Source organism: Carassius auratus, chromosome 4 (assembly GCF_003368295.1).
Source record: "Carassius auratus strain Wakin chromosome 4, ASM336829v1, whole genome shotgun sequence".
Classification (NCBI taxonomy): Eukaryota; Metazoa; Chordata; class Actinopteri; order Cypriniformes; family Cyprinidae; genus Carassius; species Carassius auratus.
Window position 1 is genome coordinate 5,095,313 of NC_039246.1, and position 27,308 is coordinate 5,122,620.

Sequence of the window (27,308 nt, forward strand, 5' to 3'; positions counted from 1 at the left end):
TCCTGTTGCGATTAATTGATCATGCTTTTATCACGATATACAGTATTATCACGGTATTGAAATTTTGTTTTAAAAAAGTGGTCATAATACAGTATAACAGGTTAAATAACTTTTTTTCTTATAACAAAAATAACTAAACATTTAAAACAATAAAGCAAAACAGAAAAACATATAAAAGTTAAATGTTTTACACATTAAAGTGCAAAAGTATCACTTTACAATAAGACCTCATTAGTTAACCTTAGTTAATGCATAAACATTCAAGGCAAGGCAAGTTTATTTGTAGCACATTTCGTACACAATGGTAATTCACAAATAAAGTAAAAAAAAAAAAAAGTCATGCAGAAAAATAAATAAATAAATAAATAAAACAAGCAATTTAAGAACTTGAAAATTAAAATGATTTAAAAATTGACTTAAAATTAATTTAAGACAGATTAAAAATAGAAAATGATTTTACATAAAATACAGTGCAATACATAAAATATAGTGTAATCAGTTCGGACATCGCATAGTGCTCATTCAATAAATGCACAGCTTAACAATGAGCAATAGCTACATTTGATATAGATGTTATTAATCTTTGTTAAAAAAAATCTTAAAAGTCTTAGTTCATGTTAGCTCATTAAATAACACAGTTGCAACAATTCAATTTTAACAGTGTGTTATTAAATATTGGAATACCTAAGATTAATGAATGTTCAGAATAACTTTTTCATTGGCAGTTTATGTTAACTAATGAAGCCATAATGTAAAGTGTGATACCGGCACATGTCTAAATGCAGCATCCTTGGCCCACCACCGTGTTTCTCCAATAATGGAAAGGTGCTTGTGCCGACTACCCTGGCTTCCCCTGCTCCCAAACATTCATTATTTGATATGAGTCACGAAAGAAGCTGTCGTTAACCAATGAGAAGAGGGACCCAGTGGATATGGCCACTTCTGTTGTGTCAACCAGAACTAAGTTCAGGACATGTGTGTAACACCACACATGCACCTGATTTGGTGTTTTGGAAGAAAGCATGGTGGAAAAACCTCTGTATTGGCCTTGCATATTTGATGCACCATCGGTGGCATTACTGACGCAGTTACTGATTTCCAAATTGGAATTTTCTACACATCTGTCAGAATCTGAATCAAATATTGACCAGTGGATACTTGACAGTTCACCACTTCAAATATCCTTTCCTGGACCGTGTCTTTGACGTACCACAGAATGATAGAGCATCTTGGGATGTGATGTCTTGGGTTGCGTCAATCTGCACAGAATACATCCCAGCTTCAGTAACCTCTTTTTGCAATGGTTTCTGCACTGTAGAAACAACCTTGTTGACTGTTGTTTTTGACAAAAATGTCAGAAGAGATCCTCGACCTTCGTTTTGTGTCTGATGCATCTTCTTTTCTCTATGCACTCTGTGAAATGTTCCTACATGCATTTGCGATTTTATGCCTTCTTTAGGATTGTACACTCTTTTCAGAGACAAATTTTTTGTTTTTTGTTGGGGGTGGTAAGAGAAAAAAATTCTCCAGGCTGTGACTGTCTGACTTTGGGGCTGTGACTGTCTGACTTTGGACGATGGAATTATTTAGGGATGGAGCAATCATCCTGACTCTCACTGACACTAATTATTTTCTCTCCGGCAACTACCTTCACCCTGAATAAGCAAATTAATACAGATAAGTCTCAGTATAACATCTGTCACTTAATATTAAATCAGTCCTAAATTACTTTAAGATAACTTAAATTTAATTTCAAAATACATCAAATAATTTTTGGCAATCAACCTCTTTATTAGACTGCTGATTTCCTGTGTCAGTAAGTATACAAAATACTAACTACAAAAACACTAAGATAAAATGTATACAAAATAGGTATTTAAATACAAAAAAGTGTTTCAGATATAAGGTATTTGAAATGCTGGCCATCCCTGCAGTAAATCATTCTAATAAGGAGGTTAATGCCCTCATGTATTTTGAAAATTAAAAAAATAATCAGATTAAATATTTAAATGCAAAATACATTAGATTTTCTTTAAAGGTATTTAAATACAAAATAGTATCTTTTTTTAATGTCAAATAGATGTATTTGAAATACTGCCCATCCCTGCTTGGCACCATCAGAAGTGTCAAATTCAGTTTGTTTTTGTGAGCTGTTTGTAGCTGTCAAATGTAAACTGTAACCTGATGTAACTGTGACAGGGGACTCACCAGAACCATTGCCTCAGCAACTGCGGCTGTCTCTCCCTCATCAGACTTAATATTAGAGCTACTACTGCCAAACATCTCTGTTATTTATTGCATTTTGCAGCATTGGTTTCTAAGGACTTAGCTTTTCTTTATTTTAGTTTCTCCCAATCACCATTGTCTTTATGCTTCTTGCTTGCCATCACATGCTCTCTCTCGAGATATAACTGGATGATATAGTTATATCTCGATTGAGAACTGGACACTCCACTCTCATTAAACTCCAGATGATAGGACATTAATCTATCAATGTAATCATTATGGACTTCCAAAAACTGTAGCCCTGTTGAAAAAAAAAACAGCATATGCTGGTTAGGTATGTTTTGATGCTTGGATGCTGGTCTTTTGCTGGATAATGCAAATAATGCCATAAAATATCAAAAGAAGAAAACAGACTTTTATTTTGGTCTGGCGAGGTGATGTCATAATACTGCGACACAATCCTGCATCTGTGATTCGACTGGAGAAAGGTTTGTGCTTTTAACAATTTAAATGCAAATAAATTAATGATGAATGCAACAGTGTAGTGCTCTATATAGTGACGGAGAAACTGAGCTTTTCGAAACAATTTCGAGTCAACTGAATCAGTTTGCTTCTCGGAATGTTTCAATAGGGTCTGGCTGCAGACATCAGGACGTTTCTCAAGTACAAGTAAAGCTAGGACTCGCGTCCTCGGTAGTGTGAACACAAATCCGGTGTTAAACCACATCCTGTGACCCTTGTAGACGCTGTTCTCAATGTATAACAAAGCAGAATTGGGCACGCTAACAGCGTGCAGGTTCATGGCGCTCGTGCACTTCGAATGAGCGCGTCCACGCAGTCTAGTCGCGTGCGCGTCAGTTCAATGTTCAACCTCCTCTATTGTGTAGTTTATCCATCCAGGAAAGAGGCTTAGTCTAATATGAACAGTACAGCTGTCACATTAAATGATTTTGATTTATTTCTTCATTTTCTAATACTTTTAAATGGAAAAAAAATCGTTTTATTTTATTTATTCAATTAAATATTTATCTGCTTGTTTTAGCCTCAATTTTTTTGTAAGCTAATACTCTTGAAGGTTTTTTTTTGTACAAATTTTTTTTCCACTTAAATAAATACAAATTAAAGTGAATGCTCGTTATTCAACAGCAGGGATGGAAATTAAGTTTTTTGTCCACCGGCCACTGTGTGGTGGATTTCAAAATCTACCAGCCACTCAATGTTTTTACCAGCCACTTTCTTGTTTTTAACCGACAATGTGTAACTGCACATGAAAATGAATACTGCAAGATATACAATACTTAAGCAATTTATTTAATCTCAAGTCTCATTGAAATACTGACATTTTTCTCTTTCAGGGATGCTAAAAAATCATTTTTTACGCTTCTTGTCACGCCAGAGCTGTCAAACATGTGTAGTGATACAATGTTGTTTCTACATAACAACTTACAACCCTCTATGGACACCTTGGCAATTTAATCGCAATTGGCTAGTAATTAAAATGATTTTAATTTACTCGCAAGTCAGTCAAACTTTATAATAATCAAGTATAAATTAAGAATAGAACTTTAGTAATTAGAAGTGAACTTGATAACCATGTTTGAATGCTTATTAGTCTTTTTAACTGAACATTTTAACTGGACTGGTGGTGGTGCTTTTTTGGTCATTCAGTGTTTCTGTAAAAAAAAAAAAAAAATGGGAAAAAAACCTTCAAAACTCGATTCCTACTAATAAAAACTACAAAACACACTAAGGATTAATAAACTACTGGATTCATGAATTTTAATCAGGTATTCTGTGTTCACTCGAACTGATTTGATGAAATCAAAACAGGAACGATAATGAGATTGCCATTCACGCATTAACTCCACCCACTACCTGAAAACCCAGCTGTTCTTAAAAGCTGAAGTCTTCCATAGGAATGTTGTTATTTTAACAGAAAAATACAACAAATAATATTGTTTAATTGTAGCACGTCAATCCCCTCTCTCTCTCTCTCTTTCTCTATGTGAGTGTGAGAGAAAGCAACGGAGATTTGTGCTCCTTAACATTAGAGTTTATGGTACATTATACAGGTGCGTTGCGGATCCATTGAGGAAAAAAAAGCACAGCTCGTCTGACGGAGAGTCAGATAGTGTTCGCGAGGGAAAATATCTGTGCTAAACTTAGCCTCCAACTAACACACTGGTGAGTAAAATCAGATAATTTATTAGCCATTGGCTCATATTAGACATCATTTAGTAGCCAGAAGGAAGATTTAGTCTCATATGAGAGTGGTTTACTCACAATGTAGAGGGTTGACTTACTAGCCACAGAGCGAACTTCTGAAAAAGTACTTGAAGACTGGAAATAAAATGCATCCCCCGGACAGCAGTTGTTAGACACCAATAATACTGTTTGTTAGTTTGCTTATTATGCCATTAAAAACAATGATAAACACAAACTGTCCATTTAATCTAAAATGTTGCAGAATGCTGGATGAAAATGAACTTACCGGGGTCTGACAGATACATGACAGTATGCAGAAACTTGTGCGCGATAACAAATCCAACTCTTCACGCGATCTTGTATTACATGAGCGTGTGCTATAAAATGTACTGTATATAACCAACAAATATATCAGCACTAACTTCAGCAACAAACACTATTTCAGTTAATAGATGGACCATTGAAGGGCACTTCTCAACAATATACGCATTATGCTTTGGTACTTTTAATATGAATCAGTCTCAGATTTCCATTTCTGCCCATTGTTTTGCAGTATTCAAACAACAAATGCCGTTTTGGTGCTGTTTATTTATAAATATTTGACTTTTTAAAAATGTGTTTCGCCGTTCTCGGAGACGGTGAGCTCCACGCGATCTGCGGGAGCTCAGTCCTCATGTATCCTACGAGAGCAGCCTCACCTCGGCTACACCTTCTGATGTGTGCCGCTGGCTCTGATGTTTGATGTTTAGTGGTTAAACATAAAATATAATTAGTTTTTTTGGTAAATCTAAAAGGTTATCTTTGGTCTGTATTCACATGTTTAAAATTAAAGTAAAAAAAGGCAAATTTATATAATATTTTGTTTCATTGTAATTGCTGTGTATATATACACACATATCCCAGAACTAAGAACATTTCTGCAGCTGTTATTATGTTTAAATGAAAACGAAAGGAGGCAGTGGTATTTGATATCCTATTTCATTTTATTGTAAATATCGAGTTGAATGCACAAAGTCTGAACTACCGAGGATGCACGTCCAAAATCAGCGTACTATAGTATTGAGGACCGCCCGCAGACCTACATCACCAGTCTATTTGCCTAATCTTCCTGGTACTTAGACTGTGGTGGAAACGCAGAGAGCAACAGGTCTGGTGGGAAAAAAAGTTCCTGGTACAAATGTTGCAGGTAATTTTGGTGGAAACGCGGCAATAGCGGATGATTACAATGTAGTCTGTGCATGCAGGCACACTTCCGGGAAAATCGGCTTGAAAAAGACTGAAAACCGGACGATTGCCGATCGCGTATTTTAAGCAAAAACCATTCGGTTCTGATTTATGGCCAGTAAACCGGTGCATCCCTAATTAACGATCGCGCTGACTACTGAACTAGGAAGCTGATTGAGACACACCCAGAGATTTAGTTTGCATTTATTTTTCTACCTTTTAATTATTCTCACGCTAAACAGGACGAAGTGTCTAAACACAGAAAAACTCCTGCTGAAGTGGCTGAGATTCATGTGACACAAAATTATAAAGATGGCATTAATTAAAGAAGAGAGTGAAGACATGAAGATTGAAGAAGCGTTCAGAGTCAAACATGAAGATACCGAGACACCAACAGGTTGGTTTTAATTCTCAAAACTTATTAAAATGTCCTGCTCTACAGAAATAATTTATATTTCTACATTTGTGACCATGTTTAATGACAGTGTGGAAATGTGGGTGCCATGAGCAAAGTTAAGAACCACTGCTTTGTTCATGGGACCCACATTTCCACATGGTCACTAAGCTATAGTCATGTAAAGTTGTACAAAATAACACATGAAACTAGAGGGGCATTTTGGGCTTACGGAAACAGCTAGAGTTAGACAATACTGACAATAAAACATAAGGTCACTAATCCTGATAAACTGCTTTCACCGTCTTCCCATTAAAACCATTATATTATTAATTCGCACTGATTCCCAAGCATGCAACAAGCACTAACACGAGATCATAGCTGATCATAACCAGTCAGCTCCAATCATATCACAATTGGGGCATTGCTTCCTCTCGTGTGACTTTTCCCCCATTCATTTTCAATTACCCCCCACTAAACCCACGGCAGTTATTAGTTAAACTACTGACCTTGTCAGTTAAAGGGGTAGTTCTCCCAAAAATGAAAAATCTGTCTTTTACTCACTTTCATGTCGTTCCAAACCTGTATGAGTTGCTATCTTATGTTGAACATAAAATATATTTTTTATATTGCTGGTAAATTGCTGGTGATTCCCATTTTTCTTATTATGAAAGTCAATGGGAACCATAAACTTTTTACCAGCTACATTTAAAAAATAATAAAAATTTTGGGTGAACTATCCTTTTAAAACTCAAGTTCCCTTTCAAGGAGTTTTTTGAACTGCATCTTCTAGGGGTCGCTATGGGGAAAACGTTGTTATGACCCATGTCTTAAGCATACATTAAAAAAAAATCCAAGTTTCCTTTTGTTTATGCTGCACAAAAAATGTATTCTCATTCTCAATAATTTTCTATTTTTGACTTTTAAATTAAATTAAAATGTAATTTTAAATCAATGTTTTCAATCATTTCAATCAATTACTTGTTATACTTGCACTTGCACTTTTACCATTGTATATGAAATGTATATATAAAAAAAAACCCGGCCTTGCCTTGCCTATTGTTTCTCCTCCATGCCCCACTTTCTGAAACACGTTTTTACAAATCTCATCAGTCTGAAAAGCCGGTTGTGCTGTGATTGGCTGAATACCTCAAGCATGTGATGTAAATGTTATGCCCTTTAACATATTGTGATTCCCTGTCCGACTGGAGTGACAATAAATAAATATTAAAACCCATTATAAAGATTATTTCTGGTCATGTCCTCTTTTGGATGGCCAAACAAAGTAGTTTTGATTTTAACAAAGGAACAGCATCACACAAATCATGCTTAAGTGAGCGGAGGCGGGTGGGCTTGAGAATAGCGTGAGCAGTGGTTTCTACAAAGGGTTGTGTTATGTGTTGGGTTAGGGTTAGTTGACATTATGTGTTGACATAATGTATGTACTTTTTCACTTTTAAAACCACTGCTATTAATAAAATATTACATTTCCAACTTAAATTATTGTAATTGTTGAATACTTTTGAGCAAAGATTTATAGGGTTACACCCTAAAATGATCTGTGATCAAAAATTTTCATTTATTGGATAAAGTATCCCTTAAAGCTGCGGTAGGGAACTTTTGACGCTCTAGCGGTTAATAAACAGAACTGCTTGCGTCTTGCGGAAGAACATCGTAGACGATCTACTTCTCTCTGTTTATGTCTATGAAGAATCACAAAGGTACTGGGTTACTCCGCCGCGGTACCCCCGAAGCAATCTAAAATAGTCAGAATAAAAACACTTATTATAGGTGCACCCTAGTGATTCAGGACAAGCTAAAAACACGGTTTGGAAAACGGATTCATGGTGTACTCGCTTATTATATACATTTTTCTACATTTTGAACACAAACAAAGTCACAGACTGCAGCTCTGATAGGTTGATTTCTTACCGGGAGCGGTCTGTAACTGCAAATGGCAATAGGAGCACCGGGAGGAGCCAGAGGAGCTTGATTCTTTCACAGATTATCTGTCTCATTCTACTGTCAGGACATAATGACAGGTTTAACAAATATGTAAAAAATATATATTTACAAAAGTTACCTACTGTAGCTTTAAGTTTGGTCTCTCTTTGCCTAAATCTGTTATCTGTATATCCAAACTTTTCCACCAGATGACCCCCCCAAGCACTAGAAGTAATCCAAATTGTGAATAAATCTATTTTACTAGTCTGAGAGTATTCATTGCAAATTAATGAACAGTTGTTCCTATGACAGTTGTTCACCAAATAAAATCAGAAACCATATGTAGAAAATATAAATTGTATGCTTATGATGTGATGGATATGTCCATTCTGTCAAATAATCTTGGCATTCTATATAACCTATAAATAAATTTATTTTGCTTATCCTGAGCATCCCTCAAAAACATGGCATGAATAACACTATCAGTAACTTAAATTGGCACGGAAGCTCACTTTAGGCTGTTGAGTTGGGGAAAAAACTGCAATTAACAACACAAGTGCAAAAAAAAATAAAAAAAAGCAGCCTGCGCCCCTATTAGGTGTAGGCCGGGTTAAAATTACACTCACTATTGTCAAAGCACTACCTCACTGGGTGAGATTGGATAACACTGGGAAAACGTACCCGTTCAGCTTGAAACAGGGACGCTGCGGAAGCCCCATCCTTCCCGAAAGAGGTCTCGGGAGCAAATACACATATAGCATTCGTTTAGGTGTATATGGAGAAATCTTAGGTATTAAACACCATCTTGGGAAGGCAGAAGTCTGCCGGGGAAACACGGGCTCTAAGGCTATACCGTGGACTATACACATACAAGTTCCATTTAGGTCTCAACATTGAACCTTGCACTTTAAGCAGTTTAAGCAAGCCGACACTAACCGGGGCCTCTCAGTGCCACTACCCATTTGATACACAGGATACTGGTTCTACACGAATGCTATAGAACCTAGCGAACGTGTTAGGGGTTGCCCAGCATGCAATTCTACAGATATCTGTCACCGAGGCGCAATGAGCCAGCACCCAGGAGGATGCAACACTTCTAGTTAAGTAAGCTCGCAAACTGAACAGGCAGGGCACACCCTGAGCCTAACCCTCCCCTTCTGCCGGTCTCCGTAACAGATAAAGAGCTGGTCTGAGGTCCTGAAGCTTTGTGTCCAGTCTACGTAGCATGTCAATGCTCGGACGGGACAGAGCAAAGCCAGGGCTTGGTCTGCCTCCTCCAGGGGCAGCGCTTACAGGTTCACCACTTGGTCTTTGAAGGGTGTAGTGGGAACCTTGGGCATGTAGCCAGGCTGGGGCCTCAGGATTACCTGGGAGTCAGCCAGCCTAAGCTCTAGGCATGAATTGTCGATTGAAAATGCATGCAGGTCCCCTACCCTCTTCATGGAGGCCAGTGCAAGAGTTTTAAATGAAAAAAATTTTAGCTCAACTGAATGCATGAATGCAAGAAACTTGACGATGAGGTCATGCTTACCCAAAGACTTCCCATTCACGGGATTGTGGTACATAGCAATAGCGGCAACCTGGACTTAGAGGGTGGAGGGAGACAGCCTTCGCTCCAGCCCTTGCGGCAGCCCTTGGGGGGTTTTCTTGGTGAAAAGAACACCACTTGACGAACAGGCTCCACTTCAAAGCGTCATTCTCCCAGTAGCATTGCTCGAGACAGCTCGTCGGCTGTATGGTTGAGCAGGCACGGGATGTGAATGGCACGAAGTGATCTCAGAACCTTCCGACTCCAAATGAGGAGGTGGCGGGCGAGTTTTTACATGCTACGGGAGCGCAGACAACCTTGTCGGTTGATGTACGTAACGGTCGCTGTGTTGTCCGTTCGGACCAGCACATGCTTGCCTCATAAAAGACCTTTGAGACGGTTCAAGGCAAGGTGCACTGCTAACAACTCTAGGCAATTGATGTGTCACTGCAGCTGCGGACCCATCCAAACCCTTGAGACTGCATGCTCGTCATACTCTCAGTAGTGGAGGCATCTGTGTAACCCACAGCATGCCTGGAGATCTGTTCTAGGGGCACCCCTGCCCGGAGAAATGCAAGATCTGACCACAGGGCGTGGGTTTACATGATAGTATGCGTCCTTCAGGTCGATTGCTGCAAACCAATCTTGGGGATGGACACAACCAAAAAATGCATTTCTGTGTCAACATCTTGAACGGTAGCTGGTGAAGGGCCCAATTCAAAACTCGCAGATCCAAGATGATCCAAGATCGGTCGTAATCCACCGTCCTTTCTTTAGTACAATGAAGTAAGAGCTGTAAAAACCCTGTCTTCATATCAGCTGGAGTGACCGGCTCTATCGTGTCCTTCGCCAGTAGGACTGCAATCTCTTCCCGCAAAACAGGGGCATTGGACGCTTTCACTGCAGTGAAGCGGACACCACAGAACTTGGGGGTCAGCAGAAGCCAGAGAGACGGGCTGGGTAGCACTGACCAGGTGCTTAAAAACCGTACAAGCGGGACCAGTGGAACCACAGCCGTACCTGCTGCCCTCTTATATACTCACGCTGTGATCAGCAGCAGCTGGATGCAATAATTGCATGCCAATATGTATTGGCTCATTTAGTTTACACTAAAACTAGATTGGTCTATCAAAGTGACATCCCATTTTGCATTGGTCACCGTCATGGCTTCGAGAGTGACCGACTGAAAGGGAAATACAACGGAAATTCAAGTGCAAAAATTCAAGTGCAACGGACAACAAGATACAGTGTGAAAACAATAACTTGCTAATCAAAGGTAAGGCAAAACAGGGTAGGGCCTATTAAAGAAAGTTTAGTTTCCTTTAGTTTTCCAGCCAGCTGTTTTTCCAGCGTCTTCCTTTCCTTTTCCTTTGATGCTCTTCGAAGGCCATTGGACAGTTGACATTTTCGTCAAGCAGCATCTAAGACAGATCGATGATCATCATGTTTCCCGTCGGCGCCCTAACCACAGGCTGATGGCAGCAGACTCAAAGAAGCTGCTGTCTGCACGGAAGGAACCACACCAGCTCTGAGCCTCACTTGGTTCCTGCTTTGGCATCCCATGTTAACCTGTCAGCCAGCACCAGAACACTGGCTTCCTGAACGCCCCTAAACTTGCACGTGTCAGTGTTTACGAATATATTAAATAAAACGGGACATTTTTAATCTTGACAAACTATTTATCATTATAAAGATCTAAGCCTCAAGCATTGATGACAGATCGCTTTTTTTCAATTGAAAGCTCATAAAAACTGTATATGCTACATTTGTGTAAGCAGTACACATGAAAACATAAACAATGGAAACGCTGTACATACCAGATCCGTCGTAATAACGAGTCATAAACACATCCACAGCTGTAAATCCCGGTTTATTTAGAAAGGTAAGGGTCCACTGAACGACATCTCATGGAGCACGTTTAGTCCAACGAAGCAATAACGTTGTAATATGGATCATAATTCCTTTGTTTACATTTCAGTTCTCCAACAACAGAATTGTTTGTGTCCATTATGGAATAACTCAGGGTCGTACACTGCGACTTGGTAGTAAAAAAACGGCATGGTTTTGCAGCGGACAGTGTCACAAACAGAATGAGACAATCCATCGGAAAAAACAATGAATGAAAGATAGGTTAAAGATAGTATATTTAAATTTTGGCGCTCTCTCCTGAGGGCTCGTGGTGCGCTCTGACACACCTGTCAGCTGATGGAGGCGGAACTTATAGCGATTGTTTGTTTTCTTGTTCAACAGTTTTTATATATGTGAGTGTGTTTTATGTTGAATGTGAATGTATCTGCATGATTACAATCTGTTTGATTGCAAATCAGCCCAAATCAGCTCGCTATTACTGTATGATCACGACTATCAAAGTGAATGCATCTATATGAATAGAGAGATTGGATTATTTACTTTATGGCACATTTGTGTTATTACCATATGTATAAGTGGCCATCAGCACATCAGCACTTGTTTGCATTGTATTTATTGTAAATACTGCATTTCTAGCAATTTCAGGATTTTCTGTAATTGGCAAACAAAGTTAAATCTTATTCTTATTTTTCTTACTCAAATTATTCTCATTGTATTTTTCTAGTGCTCAAATAAATCACTTATATGATGTCTAAGTTTCTGTCTAGTGTTTTATAATTGAAAAAAACTATGCAGTGGTATGTTTAATGACTAAATAGTTTGTAGAAGCCTTCAATACTGTTGGTAAATATATTTTCTTATATTTGGAGGGTGGGAGGTGTAGACATAGTCTCATAAAAATATTAGCAGGAGTCTAATTTTTCTTGATATTTTATCCAGATTGGAAATAGGAACTCATGAGGTTCATATAATTTCAAATATGGGGAATTTTTTTTAACTAATATGAACTCTACATTTGAACTTAAAAAAATGCAGAAACCCTTAAATGTAAAATTGTTTTTTTAAATAGATTGATAGAACTATACTAAATGTTAGAATGTGCTGCTTAGTAACATTAAACTGGTTTTAACTTTGTCTATTTTTACCTCAGACCTGATGGCGCTGAATGAGGAAAGTACGGAACTGAATGAAACAGACGGCAAAGATCAGAATGAGAAACAGCATGATTTCAAAACTGAAGAGAAATCTATTAGTTGCTCACAGACTAAAAAAACTTCCTCACAAACTCAAAAAACAGAAACTACAAACCTTAATCCCAACAGGAGAATTCACACTGGAGAGAGAACTTACACCTGCCAACAGTGTTTGAAGAATTTCTCACACAATGGAGATCTTAAGACTCACATGAAAATTCACATTGAAAAGAAACTATTGATATGCCCTCAGTGTGGAAAAGGTTTCACGTTTAAAGGAAGACTAAAGACTCACATGAGAGTTCACACTGGAGAGAAGCCATTCACCTGCTCTCAGTGTGGAAAGGGTTTTACACAGAAAAAATGCCTCACTGTCCACTTGAAAATTCACATCGGAAAGAAGCCATTCACCTGCCTTCAGTGTGGGAAGAGTTTCACGTTTAAAGAAAAACTTAATATTCACATGAGAGTTCACACTGGAGAGAAGCCTTTCACCTGCGATCTGTGTGGAAAGAGTTTTTCATTAAATAACGGTCTTAAAGGTCACATGAGAATTCACACTGGAGAGAAGCCATTTGTATGTGATCAGTGTGGAAAAAGTTTTACACATAAAAACGGCCTTAATATCCACATGAGAATTCACACTGGAGAGAAACCTTTCACCTGCAAACTGTGTGGGAAGAGTTTCTCATTTAGTAACGGTCTTAAGGTTCACATGATAAATCACAATGAAAAGAAGCCATTAATCTGCCCTCAGTGTGGAAAGAGTTTTACACAGATACACTGCCTTAAAACCCACATGATCATTCACACTGGAGAGAAACCTTATACTTGTCCTCAGTGTGGAAAGAGTTTCGGGCATAAAGGAAGCCTTAAGGGTCACATTAGAATTCACACTGGAGAGAAACCTTTCACCTGCGAACTGTGTGAAAAGAGTTTCTCATTAAATAGCGGTCTGAAGGGTCACATGAGAATTCACACCGGAGAGAAGCCATTTGTATGTAATCAGTGTGGAAAGAGTTTTACACAGAAAAACAGCTTTAATATTCACATGAGAATTCACACTGGAGAGAAACCTTTCACCTGCGAACTGTGTGAAAAGAGTTTCTTATTAAATAGCGGTCTAAAGGGTCACATGAGAATTCACACCGGAGAGAAGCCATTTGTATGTAATCAGTGTGGAAAGAGTTTTACACAGAAAAACAGCCTTAATATTCACATGAGAATTCACACTGGAGAGAAACCTTTCACCTGCGAACTGTGTGGGAAGGGTTTCCCTAAAAAAGAAAACCTTAAAAAACACATGAAAATTCATTAAACTCCAAAACGTTATAATTGTCATTAGTGCAAATAGACAAGAATCACCTTAAGAATCATTAAAATTCTGAAAAGAAACTAGTTTTATGTTCCATCACTGTGGAAAGAGAGTCACACTGAAGAGAGACATTGCTAGTATATTCTGTTTGAGAGGAGTTTGTCAAAGCAGCATGAAATGCCATTTGTGAACTTATTCTGGGTAAGAAATTAGTGTTTTCCCCAGAGTGACAAGAGGTTTAGAAAAAGGAGCCATTTCTAAAATCATCTGTGTATTCTTTCTCAAAGAAAATTCAGTTGTACTCTGTATATAAGTATACTAAATATATATTTTTTTACATTTAAATACACATGTTAAGTCATGATACCTTGTTTCTTTGTTAAAGCATATAATAAGAAACGTTGTCTGACTGACACCACGACTACTACTTTTACTTGCATCCTTGACCTCTTTATGCTTCACCATGAGGCTTTTTATTTTCTTTTGTCCACATGTACTCCTGTGGCTAGTAAGGATGGGACGTTACACCTACCTCCCGATCCGATACTATCATGATACTTGGGTGCCAAAACAATATGTATTGCGATTAAAAATATATATATATTTATTTATTTAGATTCTGGTTTTCAGAAAATGTTGTTTTGTTTTTAATTGTAATTAAAAAATTTCGCAAATGTTAATGAATCGATTTTTTTTTTGTCCCATCCCTGGTGCTAGCTGACTTAATATGTTTCCATCCACCTATGGTTATGAGCATTTTTGGATATCACATTAACCCTTGTGGGTTGTTGGGGACGTTTTCGTCCACTAGGGGGTAAAGTTGAGTCTTATTTTGGCCACAGCTTTCTCTGTGTTTTAGCTAATGGAATAATTTTTGGTGACAAATCTTATTTTGACCCATATTTTGGGAAAATTTTTCAAAAACTCAACGGTACACTGTGGGCAAATTCACTACCCTCTCAAGTTGTTCGTGGATGAAAACATCCACTAAATTAAACTGCTGTAAAAATGTATCAGATAAATATTTTTTTCAAAATTTTTTGCATAAATCTATTAATCAACCTCAGTCCTGATCAAAACTACCAAATAAAAAAAAAAAATCCTAGATTTTAACTTTTTAATGACCAAGTTCATAAATGATGTCTCTGATTTGGGGAAAAAACACAATTACATATTTTCAATATAAAAAGTGATTGTGGACTGGATATTATTTTACCTTTTATAACAGTCTTGGGTATGTCAAAGATTAGTAGCAACATTGGCTTTGATGCATTGTTAGTTTTTGTGCAGCATTAGATTTAAATTTTTTCTCCCTAATTTGTTGTTGGTGGCTGTTTTTGCCCCATTGACTTCCATTATAACGAAATTTTTTGATTGCAAAGCCATGACACCATATGCATTTTCCCTTTTGGGAAGAGGTAAAAAAAAATTTTTTTTACAGTTGATCACTAGGTGGGACCATTAACCCTTTAAATAGGCCTGTGCAAAAAAATGCTTGGTTTCTGGCTTGTATATGGAGTTATATGGAGTATAACAGCAAATTATAGTGTTTTTTGTGTGTGTGAGATTCTTGATTGTTGGTGGTTTTCCCTGTTGGGAAGAGGTAACATTTGTTTTTTGTTTTTTTTACAGTTGATCACTAGGTGGGATCATTAACCCTTTAGATAGGCCTGTGCAAAAAAAGGCCTAGCTTCTGGCTTGTATGGAGTTATATGGAGTATAATAGCAAATTATAGTATGTATGTGTGTGTGTGTGTGTGTGTGTGTGATAGAGAGAGAGAGAAAGAGAGGGTGTGAGAGAGACCTTTGTGCACTTACCTTGATGTACAGTATCTGAAAAAATCAAAATATGCACCTCATGCTCTCAGAACTACATGGAGTAAACAATAAAAAAAGAAGTGTGTTTATTCACCTGCTGCCTTTTGATGGTGAAAAGTACAGATGGCCTGTGTGTGAAATACTCGTCTTTTCTTGATGGTAAAGCCAGTTTAAAACCTTAAAATCCTGTAAAAAAAAATCTACTTTGCATCAAATTTATGAACATAATGTATTATGAACCAAAATGCTATACCAACTTCAAATAAGCTGCAGCTCGCTGGAGGGGTCACGCTACATAATCATTTCTAAAACTTTGGTAAAAGTCAAGTCCTTTCTCATGTTGCTTGCTTCTTCTTACCATTAAATATCCAGCACGACGGCATGCAAGTGTTTAAATCCACGTACTTTGCTTTTGTTTTGTCTATTCGCTTAAGTCTGACGTCACGTAGCAGCGCTTCTGTGTCCAAACGCTCTATCAGTTACCACGAGAAAACAACAAAAGGTGCTAATATAAACTCACAATGTTATAGAATACTAGCGAAAAAGTTAAAATATTAACCTTTAACTCCATACCGAAGTACCAGATAGCCAGACAATTAAAATATTAATATAAAAAAAATATAAAAATTATTTGTGTTTGGGACTCTGTGAGCACTGAGACTGTAGTGTATATTGTAAGTTTGAAAGCGTTTAACTTAAATTATCAATATGAATAAACAGTGCTCATAAACCGCTGCTGAGGTCATATTCTCAAGTGAAGCGAGTTGAGGCCTGGACCCGGAAACAATGCTTCTTACATCATCACTTAACAACCAAATACTTTCAACACCATTAAAAGGCAGCAGGTGCATAAATAAACTTTTGTTTACTCCATGTAGTTCTAAGAGCTGAGGTGTACATTGTGATTTTCTGAAATACATTAAGGTAAGTGCGCAAAGGTCTCTCTCACACGCACTCTCTCTCTCTTTCTCACACACACACACATACAAACTCAATATAATATGCTGTAATACTCCATATAGCTTCATATACAAGTCAGAAACTAAGCTTTTTTTGCACAGGCCTATTTAAAGGGTTAATGGTTCCACCTAGTGATCAACTGTAAAATTAACAAATTTTACCTCTTCCCAAAAGGGAAAACCACAAACAATCAAGAATGCATGATTACATAGTGTCATGGCTTTGCAATCAAAAAATTTTATCATAATGGAAGTCAATGGGGCAAAAACAGCCACCAACAACAAATTAGGGAGAAATAAATTTAATCTAATGCTGCACAAAAACTAAAAATGCATCAAAGCCAATGTTTCTACTAATCTTTGACATGCCCAAGACTGTTATAAAAAGTGAAAAAAAATTCCAGCCACAATTACTTATATATTGAATATAAGTCATTTTGTGTGTTTTTTTCCCCCAAAATCAGTGACATCATTTATGAACTTGGCAATTAAAGAGTTAAAATCTTGTTTTATTTTATTTTTTTTAAAAACATTTGGTAGTTTTGATCAGGACTGAGGTTGATTAATAGATTTATGCAAAAAAAATGGAAAAAAAATATGAATCTGATCAATTTTTACAGCAGTTTAATTGAGTGGATGTTTTCATCCCGAACAACTCGGAAGGGTAGTGAATTTGAACAATCCACAAGGGTTAAAAACATGTTGGATGGAAACAGCACAGTGTGCATAAACTCAAAAAATGTGAAAAAAACAATTATCCACTCAACCAAGTAAGATCAATTTCTTATCTCGTAAGAAAACATGCATATACTATGATGTAAAGACTAACAAATAAATTCCTTAATGGGGACCTATTATGCATAAATAACTTTTTAAGGTGTTTGAACACAGTTGTCTGGCAGCAGTGTGTGAAAACAACCAGCCTATGTTAAAAATCTACCCACTAAGTTTTATTTTAATACCAATAAATTATGAACAGTCTCTCCAAACGAGCGGTTTCAAATTCTCCCTATGTACACGTCACCATAGGGAAAAAGTCCTGCCACTTGTTATGCTCTTTGCCCTATTGACATTCACAGCCCTGAGTGAGAAGCAGCAGTTCTCCATTACTGTTTTTTTTTTTGTTTTTTGTTTTTTTGCTGTTGCTGCAATGTTAAACAAGCACTTGTAAAGAAGCATTACAAGTGTTGTGTTTTGGGATGGCCCAACGAACATAGGAGTCTCCATAAACTTCCTTCATCTGAGCCGAGGACACTGAGGTTGACTTGGTTCGTACACATTTCATACCAATAATTTTCCACGACTTTTGAGACAATATTCATGACCCAGTGTTCCATTAGTTTACAATAAGTATGTGTTTAAATTTATCATAGAATATGTTAACTAAAATAAATAACTATTATTGCTACTTTTTGGCTTTCTACTAACTAGTTAGTTTTCTACTAACTAGTCTAACACTAGTATTCAGTAGGCTTGCTGCGGTTGACTGTGTAACTGGTTTTAATCCGCAACACCAGTTACAACACTTTCCCACCTTGACACCGTCATTTAGATTTTTTTTAAGTGTAAATTTTTTCTTGAAATATTTATTTGAATTAATTCAAAATAATAATAATAATAATTTAGTTTAAAGGGGGGTGAAATGCTATTTCATGCATACTGAGTTTTTTACACTGTTAAAGAGTTGGACTCCCATGCTAAACATGGACAATGTTTCAAAAATTAAGTTGTACGTTTGAACCTTCCGGTTTGTCACAAGCTTCGGAAAGTTTTTTTCGAGTATGGCTCTGTGAGACGTAAGATGGAGCGGAATTTCCTTATATGGGTCCTGAGGGCACGTCTGCCGGAAGAGCGCACGCTCCCGTAGAGCAGAGCAGAGACATTCACTGATCAGAGCGAGAGCATCGCGAAATGTCACAAAAGAAGTGTGTTTTTGGTTGCCAGGGCAAGACAACCCTGCACAGATTACCAAAAAAAAAAAAAACTGCATTAAGGGACCAGTGGATGGAGTTTATTTTTACAGAGCATCAACGGAGTTGTGCAAGTGTTTGTTCCCTGCATTTCGAAGATGCTTGTTTTACAAACAAGGCCCACTTTGACGCCGGATTTGCATATCGTTTATTTCTTAAGAATGATGCAGTCCCAACGAAAAAGGGTCACGATCGTGTATTGGAACCGCAGGCGGTGAGTAAAACTGCTTCAAATATCTCTGTGTTGTTAACTTAACTATCGACGTGTAAAAACGACATCATCAAACTGCACTTTCCACATGTACACCTTTAAAGAGAAAAAAAAAAAGACGACATAAAGTTGAACTTAGTCATTTTCCAAAACCGATAAGCAAATATATACAGTTTCAATACATACCACATAGAGACGTCCTGCTGTAGTCGTTGCTGCTGCTGCTCTTGTTCAATTTCAGCCTCGGGATCTGATTCTGGATAATAAATAAACGGCTGAATCTGACTGTTAGCCATGGTTTGTTTTGGATGATGGTTTTTTCCTCACTGTAATGTCACAGCTTCCAGACGCTTTCAACGCAAAAGCCTACTCCCGCTTGTGATTCTTTAGCTCCGCCCACACGTCATGCCTCTAGCCGCTCATGTTTTTTTTTCGGAAAAAAAAACGGTACAGACTATCTTTCTCTTATAAATATAATAAAACTAAAGACTTTTTGGAGATATGAAGGATGCAGTACTACTCTATAGGTACTCAAGATTAACAGGAGATTGAGTGAAAATTAGCATTTCACTTCCCCCCCTTTAAAAGAAAGCATACAGTATTATTAAAAACTGATTGTAGCCACAATGCTGTGTGCCAAGAGACACATCACAGATCAACATTACCGCTGTAAGGGAAACAGGTCAATTTAGCTCAAAGGGAATTTGAACAAAATCACTTGGTGCTTACCATTCGATAGTGTCCCTACATAGTGTTCACTGCTCCCTACTCCCTGAGCATGGTATATCAGTTGAAGTGGACTTCACTGACAATAACCGCTCATTTGGAACTCTCTGCAAACCTCATCACAGAAAGTCAACGATGGGGTCGCGCAGATTATGATACAACAAATATATAAGACTACATTCATATTTTAATTATTATTTACAATCACATTTAAAATAAGTACACTATACAATAAAAAAAACATTGAGTACTATATAATGGAAAACGTATGTTTATTATACACTTTAATTGACTATTGCTGCTATTACTTGACTGTTAACAGAATTGAAGCCCTGCTGTAACTGTCATGCAAATATGAAAATAAACTTTTATTTGGTTAACTATGTATAAATGTGTTTTTAATAAATGGTCATATAATTGCATAGCGTCTCATGCGCCTTCTTCCCGTACACAGCCGTATAGTAAACACTGAGGTAAATAAAGTCAAATGAAGAAAATGGCAGAGCCTCATCTGCTTCTAGTCGCTTTTACATTATCATACCTTTTTACAGTCCGTAATGAATATTAGCGAAGCAGTTTTTTTTTGAGCGAGTAAGTTAAGAGCTCCACCACCTGGACAGATTTGTAACTTGTTAGTTTAGCACAGTGAAAAAATAATTGTTTTATTGCCAGAAACCATATAAGAAGTAGGTATATGTTAAGTTATTATTATTTAATTATTAATTGATAATAATTTAACAAATCTACTTTTAATTGATAATAATATAACAAATCCACTTTTTATATGGTTTATAATTATATAATTTAACATGAACCCACTTTTTATATGGTTTCTGGCACTATATCTCAATTTCTTTTACACAATATAGCCCAGTTAATAAACATTTGCATATAACCATGTACATTTATATCAGTAACTCTGAATAGAATGAATGAATGACGTCACAAGTTTATTAAAGTTGATTAATGTGTGGCCCTGCATCTAATTTTGTAGGATGTAAATCCTGCAACCAACATTCAAATGAACCCTACTGTGCCAGTGCTTTGTTTTTTGATGAAGAAAATGACACCAGACCTGATTATCACCGTAGTTGTGAATCCCTGAATAAACTCCTGAGAATGCTTCATGAGGATCGACACCATGGTTGGGGGCAAACCATAAAGGTGCTGGTACTCGTATTCTGGTTGGCTTGTGGTACCTCCTACAAAGTTGTCTGCCGGGCATTCTCTATACCGAAGACCACAGTCTTCTGCATAGTAAGAGCGGTACTTGGGTCCCTCCTGCACCACAGAGGCAATATAATAAAACTCCCATCCACAGAAGATGCAAGGAAGGCAGTAAGTGAAGGTTTTGCCAGGTTGGCAAATCACAATGCTTTCCTGGGGGCTTTGGGTGCTATAGATGGTTGCCAAATATGCATAAAAGCCCCAGTGAGAGATGCCAACTGTTACTTCAACAGAAAACTTTTTCATTCTGTTGTATTGCAAGCAATCTGTGACCACACTGGCAGGTTTATTGATGTGTTCTGTGGATACCCTGGGTGCCTGAGTCCTGCGGTGCAGCCCAGTTTACCAGCTTGGGGCCTTCCCCACCCGTGGACACTTTTTGTTAGGTGATGGTGGATATCCCTGCATTGACAATCCCATCAGAATTATAACACTTTACAGGGAACCACTATAGGGACCAGTGCAGGCCAGGTTCAATAGACATCATTCCAGGGCAAAGTGGATTATTGAGACATCTTTTGGCAGGATGAAGTGTCGGTGGAGAGCCATCTTTCTTCAGGCTCTTCCTCAGGATCAGTTGGTTGTCCCAAAAGTGGTAGTTGCCTGTACAATGCTGCATAACATCTGCCTTGGAGTTGAAGATATTGTGGATGAGCTGATGGAGCCTACCAGACCATCACATCATGTGGCAGAAAGTAGAGGATCAGCCACAAGAGATGAGCTTGCAGCTTTGGTTCAGCTCCTGTGCAAAGACACATCGTCTTGCAACACCATGACTATGATTAAGGAATGAGAATTAGATTTACCATAATTAATTTAAATAGACAAAAAATGCAATATAGTTGGTTCATTTCTAATTCTGAAACTATCTGATATTTAGTTCTCATAAACAACTTTAAGATAATATTGAATTTTTTTATTTGAATATATAAGATTGGATAAATGAATCTGTGAACAAATGACATTTTTATTTAATGTTAATTGTTGTACATACTCAATCTGAATGTTACTGCATACCATTAAGTAATCATTTGTACATGTGAATATATTTTCATAAACAAGAATAAATTAACAGCTACATACAGCTCTCCATAAATAAATGAATAAACCTTTGTGTGTATGTTTGTGTAAAAACCTTAATAAATATTACTTACAATGTAAACAAAATGTAAAAACAGATATAGAAAGAGAAGAATGCCTTAGAGACAGGATCTTATTTTTTCAAAGAAGACTCGAATAGATTTAAAAACCTCTCATTAATGTCAGTAAATCATTTCAATCATTCCTCATTACAATTTCAGTTGCCACATGTTTTTTTCACCTGGTAGGAGGAATGCTAGATCTGATAGAAGGGCCAGCGACTGAGGGCATTTGAGAAGGGCCAGTGACCGAGGGCATTTGAGAAGGGCCAGTGACCGAGGGCATAGGAGAAGGGCCAGTGACCGAGGGCATAGAAGAAGGGCCAGTGACCGAGAGCATAGGAGAAGGGCCAGTGACTAAGGGCATAGGAGAAGGGCCAGTGACCAAAGTCATAGGAGAAGGGCCAGTGACTGAGGGCATAGGAGAAGGGCCAGTGACAGAGGGCATAGGAGAAGGGCCAGTGACCGAGAGCATAGGAGAAGGGCCAGTGACTGAGGGCATTTGAGAAGGGCCAGTGACTAAGGGCATAGGAGAAGGGCCAGTGACAGAGGGCATAGGAGAAGGGCCAGTGACCGAGAGCATAGGAGAAGGGCCAGTGACTGAGGGCATTTGAGAAGGGCCAGTGACTAAGGGCATAGGAGAAGGGCCAGTGACTGAGGGCATAGGAGAAGGGCCTCTTGTATTTTTCTGTGGTATTTCGCGGTGGTATTTCGCCTGTTGGTGTCCTGGTGCCTGTTGGTGTCGCTGTTGGACAGTGTTTTCTCTACTTCCTGTTGGCCTTCTGTAGCTAATCATAGCTCCATGTAGCTGTTTTTATTTTATATTTTTTCTTTATAATCTTTCTTACTATCACTGTCTGTTTGTTTTGTTTTTTTTTAATTGTAAAATATAACTTAATTCACACCATATTTCTGATATTACCGATCAATCTTATCAGATTAACTTTGATCGTTCACTCTTCCGTGACTGCAGCACACCTGCAAAGCGTTAGCACTCGTTAGCTTGTCATTAGCGTTTTCTTTTCTCCTCTCCTCTCCTCTCTCACGCTGCAGTTTTCCACAAGGTCATCAAACAACCGCAGTGAGAATATTTCATCAAGCACGGTGAGTAATGGCTTCTCCTACAATTGTTATTTGCACCTCTTGCCACATGTACAGTTTATCTATCTCTGTCGCTGATGAGGGATTCACATGTGATAAATGCAGGGAAACAGTTAGGCTGACAGAGAAGATTTCAGAATTAGAGACACGCATCCAAACTTTAATTGAGGACAGTAAGAATGTTAGGGCTCTAGATATGGCTTTGGATGCGTCTAGCTCAGGGATTCCTGTACATTGTCCGGTTCCAGCAGAGCCCCTGCAGCAGGGCAACTGGGTGACGGTGAGGCAGCGTAGTCGTGGGTCAAAACACCGCTCTTCTGTTCCGATCAAAACATTAAACAGGTTCTCCCCACTCAGTGATGCACCCACTGAGAAACCTGATGAAAGTGCTCTAGTTATTGGCGATTCTATTGTACGGAACGTGAATATAGAGACACCAGCCACCATAGTCAAATGTTTACCGGGAGCCAGAGCGCCTGACATCTTGGCAAATTTAAAAGTGCTGGCTAATGCTAAACGTAAATACAGTAAGATTGTTATTCATGCCGGCGCTAATGATGTTCGACTTCGCCAGTCGGAGATCACTAAAAATAACTTTAAAGAGGTGTGTGAACTTGCAAGCACGATGTCAGACACTGTAATATGCTCTGGTCCCCTCCCTGCTTACCGTGGTGATGAGATGCATAGCAGATTGTCATCACTCAATGGCTGGATGTCTAAGTGGTGCCCACAGAATAACATAGGTTTTATAGACAATTGGACGAGCTTTTGGGGCAGACCTGACCTGTTTAAAAGAGATGGTCTTCATCCCTCCTGGGGTGGCGCCACTCTTCTGTCTAGAAATATGGCAAATAGTCTTAGTGTTTATACTTGACTAACTGGGGCCCAGGTCAGGAAGCAGACAGACTGGCTAAACCGACCGTCTGCTAGCTGCCTCCCATCACAGAGGTCAGTTAATTCTCAGCACATAGAGACTCTTTCACCTAGATATCACACTATAGAGACTGTGTCTGTTCCCCGAACTAGAAAATACAAAAAACGTCCAAACCAAGTTAAGGTTAACAATTTAATTGAGGTTCAACAAATAAAAAACAAATGCAATATGGATAAACAAATTATAAAGATTGGCTTATTAAATATCAGATCCATTTCTACGAAAACACTTTTTGTAAATAATATGATAACTGATCATAATATAGATGTGCTCTGCTTGACAGAAACCTGGCTAAAACCTGATGATTACATTATTTTAAATGAGTCCACCCCCCAAGATTATTGTTATAAACACGAGCCGCGTCTAAAAGGCAAAGGGGGAGGAGTTGCTTCAATTTATAATAACGTTTTCAGGATTTCTCAGAGGGCAGGCTTCAAGTATAACTCGTTTGAAGTAATGGTGCTTCATATAACATTATCCAGAGAAACCAATGTTAATGATAAATCCCCTGTTATGTTTGTACTGGCTACTGTATACAGGCCACCAGGGCACCATACAGACTTTATTAAAGAGTTTGGTGATTTTACATCTGAGTTAGTTCTGGCTGCAGATAAAGTTTTAATAGTTGGTGATTTTAATATCCATGTCGATAATGAAAAAGATGTATTGGGATCAGCATTTATAGACATTCTGAACTCTATTGGTGTTAGACAACACGTTTCAGGACCTACTCATTGTCGAAATCATACTCTAGATTTAATACTGTCACATGGAATTGATGTTGATAGTGTTGAAATTATTCAGCCAAGTGATGATATCTCAGATCATTATTTAGTTCTGTGTAAACTTCATATAGCCAAAATTGTAAATTCTACTTCTTGTTACAAGTATCGAAGAACCATCACTTCTACCACAAAAGACTGCTTTTTAAGTTATCTTCCAGATGTATCCGAATTCCTTAGCATATCCAAAACCTCAGAACAACTTGATGATGTAACAGAAACTATGGACTCTCTCTTTTCTAGCACTTTAAATACAGTTGCTCCTTTACGCTTAAGAAAGGTTAAGGAAAACAGTTTGACACCATGGTATAATGAGCATACTCGCACCCTAAAGAGAGCAGCCCGAAAAATGGAGCGCAGCTGGAGGAAAACAAAACTAGAGGTATTTCGTATTGCTTGGCGGGAAAGTAGCATATCCTACCGAAAAGCATTAAAAACTGCTAGATCTGATTACTTTTCTTCTCTTTTAGAAGAAAACAAACATAACCCCAGGTATTTATTCAATACAGTGGCTAAATTAACGAAAAATAAAGCCTCAACAAGTGTTGACATTTCCCAACACCACAGCAGTAATGACTTTATGAACTACTTTACTTCTAAAATCGATACTATTAGAGATAAAATTGCAGCCATTCAGCCGTCAGCTACAGTTTCGCATCAGACAGTGCACTATAGACCCCCTGAGGAACAGTTCCACTCATTCTCTACTATAGGAGAGGAAGAATTGTATAAACTTGTTAAATCATCTAAACTTACAACATGTATGTTAGACCCTATACCATCTAAGCTCTTAAAAGAGGTGCTTCCAGAAGTCATAGGTCCTCTTCTGACTATTATTAATTCCTCATTGTTATTAGGACATGTCCCCAAAACCTTCAAACTGGCTGTTATTAAGCCTCTCATAAAAAAGCCACAACTTGACCCCAGAGAACTAGTTAATTATAGACCAATCTCGAATCTCCCTTTTCTGTCCAAGATACTAGAAAAGGTGGTATCCTCACAATTATATTCCTTCTTGGAGAAAAATGGTATATGTGAGGATTTCCAGTCAGGATTTAGACCGTATCATAGTACTGAAACTGCTCTCCTTAGAGTTACAAATGATCTGCTCTTATCATCTGATCGTGGGTGTATCTCTCTATTAGTTTTATTGGATCTTAGTGCTGCGTTTGACACAATTGACCACAACATTCTTTTGCATAGACTTGAACACTTTGTTGGCATCAGTGGAAGTGCATTAGCATGGTTTAAATCGTACTTATATGACCGCCATCAGTTCGTAGCAGTGAATGAAGATGTATCATATCAATCACAAGTGCAGTATGGAGTACCTCAAGGCTCAGTTCTAGGGCCGCTACTCTTCACGCTTTATATGTTACCCTTGGGAGATATCATCAGGAAACATGGTGTTAGCTTTCACTGTTATGCTGATGATACGCAGCTCTATATTTCCTCGCAGCCCGGTGAAACACACCAATTTGAAAAACTAATGGAATGCATAGTCGATATAAAAAATTGGATGACGAGTAATTTCTTACTGCTAAATTCAGAAAAAACAGAGGTGTTAATCATAGGGCCTAAAAACTCTACTTGTAATAACCTAGAACACTGTCTAAGACTTGATGGTTGCTCTGTCAATTCTTCGTCATCAGTTAGGAACCTAGGTGTGCTACTTGATCGCAATCTTTCCTTAGAAAGCCACGTTTCTAGCATTTGTAAAACTGCATTTTTCCATCTCAAAAATATATCTAAATTACGGCCTATGCTCTCAATGTCAAATGCAGAAATGTTAATCCATGCATTTATGACTTCAAGGTTAGACTACTGTAATGCTTTATTGGGTGGTTGTTCTGCACGCTTGGTAAACAAACTACAGCTAGTCCAAAATGCAGCAGCAAGAGTTCTTACTAGAACCAGGAAGTATGACCATATTAGCCCGGTCCTGTCCACACTGCACTGGCTCCCTATCAAACATCGTATAGATTTTAAAATATTGCTTATTACTTATAAAGCCCTGAATGGTTTAGCACCTCAGTATTTGAATGAGCTCCTTTTACATTATACTCCGTTACGTCCGCTACGTTCTCAAAACTCAGGCAATTTGATAATACCTAGAATATCAAAATCAACTGCGGGCGGCAGATCCTTTTCCTATTTGGCGCCTAAACTCTGGAATAACCTACCTAACATTGTTCGGGAGGCAGACACACTCTTGCAGTTTAAATCTAGATTAAAGACCCATCTCTTTAACCTGGCATACACATAACATACTAATATGCTTTTAATATCCAAATCCGTTAAAGGATTTTTAGGCTGCATTAATTAGGTAAACTGGAACCGGAACACTTCACATAACACCGTACTTTCTACATCATTAGAAGAATGGCATCTACGCTAATATTTGTCTGTTTCTCTCTTGTTCCGAGGTCACCGTGGCCACCAGATCCAGTCTGTGTCCAGATCAGAGGGTCACTGCAGTCACCCGGATCCAGTACGTATCCAGACCAGATGGTGGATCAGCACCTAGAAAGGACCTCTACTGC

General features: G+C 38.0%; 1 protein-coding gene across 3 annotated transcripts; it reads left to right on the forward strand.

Moving 5' to 3' along the window:
- The first annotated feature begins 2,656 nt into the window (after positions 1 to 2,656).
- Positions 2,657 to 14,557, forward strand: LOC113066285 (gastrula zinc finger protein XlCGF57.1-like). 3 transcript variants are annotated; one of them, XM_026238160.1, is made up of 4 exons: positions 2,681 to 2,714; positions 4,299 to 4,410; positions 5,898 to 6,052; positions 12,541 to 14,555. In XM_026238160.1, exons 3-4 carry the CDS (start codon positions 5,968 to 5,970, stop codon positions 13,899 to 13,901), a joined length of 1,446 nt encoding a protein of 481 aa, XP_026093945.1. In that variant the 5' UTR covers positions 2,681 to 2,714; positions 4,299 to 4,410; positions 5,898 to 5,967; the 3' UTR covers positions 13,902 to 14,555. The 3 variants fall into 3 exon arrangements, with proteins under 3 accessions (XP_026093936.1, XP_026093953.1, XP_026093945.1); XM_026238151.1 differs by lacking the exon at positions 4,299 to 4,410 and having other exon boundaries at positions 2,657 to 2,714; positions 12,541 to 14,554; XM_026238168.1 differs by lacking the exons at positions 4,299 to 4,410; positions 5,898 to 6,052 and having other exon boundaries at positions 2,679 to 2,714; positions 12,541 to 14,557.
- The last annotated feature ends 12,751 nt before the right edge of the window (positions 14,558 to 27,308 follow it).